General features: G+C 52.7%; 1 protein-coding gene across 1 annotated transcript in view; it reads right to left on the bottom strand.

The window, feature by feature from the left end:
• Positions 1–6,000, bottom strand: part of FBN3 (fibrillin 3) — an 83,134-nt gene that overhangs the window by 68,850 nt on the left and 8,284 nt on the right. The window contains 5 exon segments of the mRNA XM_032251953.1: positions 2,348–2,473; positions 2,573–2,692; positions 2,770–2,916; positions 3,940–4,122; positions 4,214–4,366. Of these exon segments, the coding sequence (XP_032107844.1) occupies positions 2,348–2,473; positions 2,573–2,692; positions 2,770–2,916; positions 3,940–4,122; positions 4,214–4,366 (729 nt within the window).

Here is a 6,000-nt window from a genome sequence, read left to right as displayed (position 1 = left end):
TACATACACACACACACACATATATATATGTGTGTGTGTGTGTGTGTGTGTGTGTGTGTGTGTATATATATTTGAGACAAGGTCTAGCTCTGTCACCCAGGCTGGAGTGCAGTGATGCAATCACAGCTCACTGAAGATCCAAATTCCTGGGCTCAAGTGATCCTCCTGCCTCAGCCTCCCAAGTAGCTGGGACTACAGGCACACACCACTACACAAGGCTATTTTTTGGGCTTTCTGTAGAGACAGGGTCTTGCTATGTTGTCCAGGCTGGTCTTGAACTCCTGGCTTCAAGCGACCCTCCTGCCTCAGCCTTACAAAGTGCTGGGATTACAGGTGTGAGCCCCCAAGTCTGGCATAAAAAAGTTTTTTTGTTTTGAGACTGAGTCTTACTCTGTCGCCTACACTGGAGTGCAGTGATGTGATCTCGGCTCATTGCAGCCTCCGTTTCCAGGGTTCAAGTAATTCTCCTGCCTCAGCCTCCCAAGTAGCTGGGATTACAGTCATGCGCCACCATACCTGGCTAATTTTTGTATTTTTAGTGGTAACAGTTTCACACATGTTAGCCAGGCTGGTCTCGAACACCTGACCTCAAGTGATCCTCCCACTTCAGCCTCCCAAAGTGTTGGGATTAAAAGCATGAGCTACCATGCCTGGCATAAAAATGTATTTAATTTTTAAAAAAATGAAGCACCAATACACACTACAATATGATGGACCTTGAAAACATCATATTCAGCAAAAGAAGACAGTCACAAAAAGCCACGATTTCCTTTTGTCCAAAATGGGCAAATTTACTGAGTCAGAAAAACAATTTGCCTAGTGCCCAGGGTTGCAGGCAAGGACAGCATTTGCGGAGTGACTACTAATGAATATCAGGTTTGTTTCCGAGGTGATAAGGGTGTTTTCAAGTCGGACTGTAGTGATATTTGTCCACCTCTGTGCATATACTAAAAATCACTGACTAGTACACTTCAAATGGCTAATTTTATGGTATATGAATTATATATCAAAAAATGCCAAAAATGTCTTTTTAAATGAAGGAATGCAGAAAGGATAAGATCCTTCCACCCGAGGAAAGACTTGACGGCGGATCTCAAGAGATAAGGTGACAGAGTCAAGGAGTCCCTTTCGGTTATGGGTTGTGGGAGCCAAGTCCCCTCTGGCCCCCACCATAACCCACCTGTACCCCAGAGCAAGCTGATGTATATATGAACATCGGCCAGGCTGTTCCAAGCCATCCTAGGACACAGAGGGACCCTGCTTCAGGCCAGGGTCAGGCATTGCCAGTGTGGCCTTGCCCAAAAGACCCTTTCTTTTTCTTTTCTTTTTTTTTGTTGAGACTATTTCACTCTTGTTGCCCAGGCTGGAGTGCAGTGGTATGATCTCGGCTCACTGCAGCCTCTGCCTCCTGGGTTCAAGTGATTCTGCTACTTCAGTCTCACGAGTAGCTGAGATTACAGGTGTTTGCCACCATGCCTGGCTAATTTTTTGTATTTAGTAGAGATGGGGTTTCACCATGTTGGTCAGGCTGGTCTTGAACTCATGACCTCAGGTAATCCGCCTGTCTCGGCCTCCCAAAGTGCTGGGATTACAGGCGTGAACCACCACACCCAGCCTTCTTTTTCTTCTTTTTTTTTTTTTTATTAGGAGATGGTGTCTTGCTCTAAACAGCCAGGCTGGAGTGCAAGGGCATGATTATAGCTCGCTGCAGCCTCGACCTTTTTGGCTCAAGAGATTCTCCTGCCTCAGCCTTGCAAAGTGTTGGGATTACAGGCATGACCCACCAGGGCTGGTCCCAAAAGGTTCTTCCTTGCAATTCACAGAATAAATTCAGGAAGGAAGAAACGAAAAGGGGAGTCAGGGTGGTCAGGAGATAAGAAGGGTCTAAGGTGGGCTGCTGAGTTCAGAGGTGAGCAGAGGAGACATCGTAAAAAGGGAGGTGGGTTTTGGGGCAGAGTGAAGATTTTTTGTTTGTTTTTCTGAGACAGTTTTGCTCTGTCTCCCATGCTGGAGTGCAGTGGTGCTATCTTGACTCACTGCAACCTCCACCTCCTCCCGGGTTCAAGTAATTCTCCTGCCTCAGCCTCCCAAATAGCTGGGATTATAGGTGTGTACCACCATGCCCGGCTAATTTTTGTATTTTTAGTAGAGACAGGGTTTCACCATGTTGACCAGGCTGGTCTCAAACTCCTGACCTCTGATGATCCACCCACCTTGGCCTCCCAAAGTGCTGGGATTACAGGTGTGAGCCACTGCGCCTGGCCAGGGCAGAGTGAAGATTTGAGGTGGCTGAAAAAGGCAGCAGTGGGCCCAGAAGTTCCTGCCTACCCTCCCACCGTCAACTCACCCACACAGTTCTTGCCGTCAGGGCTGAGCTCAAAGCCTACATTGCAGACACACTGGAAGCTGCCCTCCATGTTGACACAGTGGCCCAGATGACAAAGGCCACCACTGACAATGCACTCGTCCACATCTGCCAGGAAGGGAGGTGGGCCATCAGGAGGTGCCCCCTACCTTCCAAGCCTGGGCCAGACCCCCACCATCACCTCCACTCTTGGACGGATGGCCGTACCCACGCATGCCTGCCTGGTGAGTGTGGCCTGGAAGCCCGGGTGGCACCGGCAGTGGTAGGTGCCAGGGATGTTGACGCAGTCGCCATGGTGGCAGGGGCTGCTGGTGCATTCGTCTACATCTGAGGGGAGAGGACCCTGAGCCCCAGCCCCAGCAGGGCAGTGAGAACCCACCCCCCTCCACCTAGCATGGGCTCACCGATGCACTCGCCACGCACGTCCTGGGTGTAACCCACGTTACACTCGCAGTGGTAGCTGGAAGGTGTGGGCAGGCAGCGTCCATTCAGACACAGATTGGTGAAGTGTTGGCAGATGTCAATGGTCTGGTTCAGGGTAGCAGTGCCTGCTGGTGGGGCCCGCAGAGTCACCTGAGCAGCGGATGGTCCCTCCCCAGTCTGGAGCCCAGGTACTCCCTCTGAGCCTGGGACCCTGCCCTGGCTCAGATCCTGTCCCTTATACCCTGGAGGGTCCTGCCTTAGATTCAGAACTCCAACTTGGGCCTGGATCCCTCCAACCTGGGATCTGGATCCCTCCAACCTGGGGCGTGGATCCCTCCAACCTGGGGCCTGGATCCCTCCAATCTGGGGTCTGGATCCCTCCAACCTGGGGCCTGGATCCCTCCAATCTGGGGTCTGGATCCCTCCAACCTGGGGTCTGGATCCCTCCAACCTGGGGCCTGGATCCCTCCAATCTGGGGTCTGGATCCCTCCAACCTGGGGTCTGGATCCCTCCAAGCTTGGCCCAGAAATGCCTGTGGACTCCCACTCTGTGCCCAAATCCTCACTGCGGGGCATGACCCCACCCCAGGCCTAAATCCTCCATCTCAGACCCCCACACCAGGCCCAAACTCCCCACCCAAAGCCCAAACCCTGACTTATTTTTATTTCTAGAGACAAGGTCTCACTCTGTCACCCAGGTTGGAGAGCAGTGGCACAATCACAGCTCACTGCAGCCTCCAACTCCTGGGCTGCAGCAATCCTCCTGCCTCATCCTCCTGAGTAGCGGGGACTACTGGTGCACATTACCACACCTAGTTAATTTTAAATTTGCTGTAGAGACAGGGTCTTGCTATATTGCCCACGCTGGTCTCAAGCAATCCTTCCACCTCGGCCTCCCAAAGTACTGGGATTACAGGCATGAGCCGCTGTGTCTGGCCCAAACCCTAACTCTGAGGACCAGATTCTCCAGTTATCTCCATCCTCATCCACTATGGGCACTTTCATTCCTGCTAGCCGGGCCAGGAGCCCCCCCTCTAAAGCCCGGATCCTCTTTCTGAGGCCTGGACACCCTCCCCTGTTCAGAGCTCTCTCCCCAGATCCAAGTCCACCCTTCAAATTTTGGAGCTTTCCTCTCAAGCCCCAGGCCTCACCAATATTAGAGTTGCCAGGGCCCAGGCTGGGGACCCCACGCCCATTGGAGCTATAAGGGTTGAGTCGCGCTGGCCCAAGGGCGGGACCCATGCCGTTGGATCTGAAACCCAGGAGGCCAGGGAAGAGGCCAGGTTGGCCAGGTAGCAGCGGCAGCACCGGGGTGCACAGTTGCTGGAACTCATCTGCAAGGAACCAGGGTTAAGGCCAGGCCCTTGGTCCTGCCCTGTCCCTTCCTCCCCACGCCCAGCCCTGCAGGCTGCAGCTCTTACTCACTGGAACCCCGAGGAGGACACAGCTCAGGGGCTGGGCCAGCCGCCCAGCACCTGCCCTTGTCGCAGCAACACTGCCTGTGAGTGTAGTAGCCGGGGAGGTCTCCAGAACAGCGGCCCCCGAAAAGCACTGAGAAGCAGGTGCCGACCCGGTGGTCTGCAAAAGACCAGAGAGTGAGCCCATGAGCACAGGACATTGGTGGCCAGACCTGGATCCAAATCCCAGCTGTAACAGCACCGCCTGTAGGATGGGTCTGTTTGTCTGTGCCTCAGTTTCCCCTCCATAAAATGGGGATTCTTGGAGCATCCACCTCACCTGGGAAAAGCATTACCCAGATGAAAAGTCTGACACAGTCCAGATGCAGTGGCTCACGCCTGTAAACCCAGCACTTTGGGAAACCGAGGCAGGTGGATCACTTGAGGTCAGGCATTCAAGACCAGCCTGGCCAACATAGCAAAATGCCATCTCTACTAAAAATACAAAACTTAGCCAGGCACGGTGGCTAGCCCCTGTAATTCAAGCTACTTGGGAGGCTGAGGCAGAAGAATTGCTTCAACCCAGGAGGTGGAGGTTGCAGTGAGCCGAGATCTCACCACTGCACTCCAGCCTGGGAGACAGAACAAGACTCTGTCTCAATAAATAAATAAATAAATAAATAAATAAATAAATAAAAGTTTGACATGTGGCCAATGCCTGCTCAGTGCCATCTCTTATCACCAAGATTTCCAAATTATCACACAGAGGTAGTGAGCTCCCCATTGCTGCAGGCACCCAACTGCACTGAGGAAGACCCACTGGCAGGGAAGGACTGCCCCAGTGGGAGACCAGGCAGGGACACCAAGATCTACAGCTGTGTGTCTTTGCTTGCTGGCTGCAGGCATTACAGGGAAGCCTACGAGACTGTGAATTTCAGAAAGGGGCCCCAAGGAGTAGAGGGGTGGATTGAAGGCCACTGCCCTGGGGAGACTGAGGCAGAGAGGTTCCCTAGGTATGTGAACCACCAACACTCTGCCACTTCCCACTGACCCCTCAAGATCAATGGCTTTAGGCAGCGATCGGATTTCTCAGGCTCTGGCTTAAAGAGAATATTTTTAGGCTTAAAAATGTACAAAGCTTGGCAGGTGACCTACAGTTTAAAAAGCTCCTCCCAGCAACTGGGAGGGCCACTGACAGCTGCCCCTGACCTCCCCCAAGCTGGGAAAAAACGAAAATGTTTCCACCTCCCTGGTCCCTGCCCCATGCACCTGGGGGCCCGCAGGTGCCTGTGTGGGAGTCATGGTTTTTCATTCTCGGCCTCATCATTGTCCCTCAAAGGGGGCTGGGCCTGCCTAGACGAGGTGAGGTCAACAGACTCCTCCAAAGTTACACAGCTGCAAGAGCAGGAGGATGGGAAACCCAATTTCCCAATCTCAGGGAATCCCAATCACAGGCAACACCCCCTCAAGCAAGAAAGATAGAATATAAGAATTTTAACAAAAATGGTTGGGTGCCGTGGCTCATGCCTGTAATCCCAGCACTCCGGGAGGCTGAGGCCTGAGGTCAGGAGTTCAAGACCAGCCTGGCCAACACAGTGAAACCCCATCTTTACTAAAAATGCAAAAATTAGCCAGGCGTGGTGGTGGTGGGCACCTGTAATCCCAGCTACTCAGGAGACTGAGGCAGGAGAATCACTTGAACCAGGGAGACAGTGGTTACAATGAGCCAAGATTGCACCACTGCACTCCAGCCTGGGCGACAGAGTGAGACTCCGTCTCAAAACAAGAAAATAAAAGAATGTTAACAGAAATAAT

This window comes from Sapajus apella, unplaced genomic scaffold (assembly GCF_009761245.1).
Source record: "Sapajus apella isolate SASKATOON/1434 unplaced genomic scaffold, GSC_monkey_1.0 scaffold77, whole genome shotgun sequence".
NCBI classification, from domain to species: Eukaryota; Metazoa; Chordata; class Mammalia; order Primates; family Cebidae; genus Sapajus; species Sapajus apella.
Note: the sequence above shows the minus strand (reverse complement) of the source record. Positions and strands in the feature narration are given on the sequence as shown.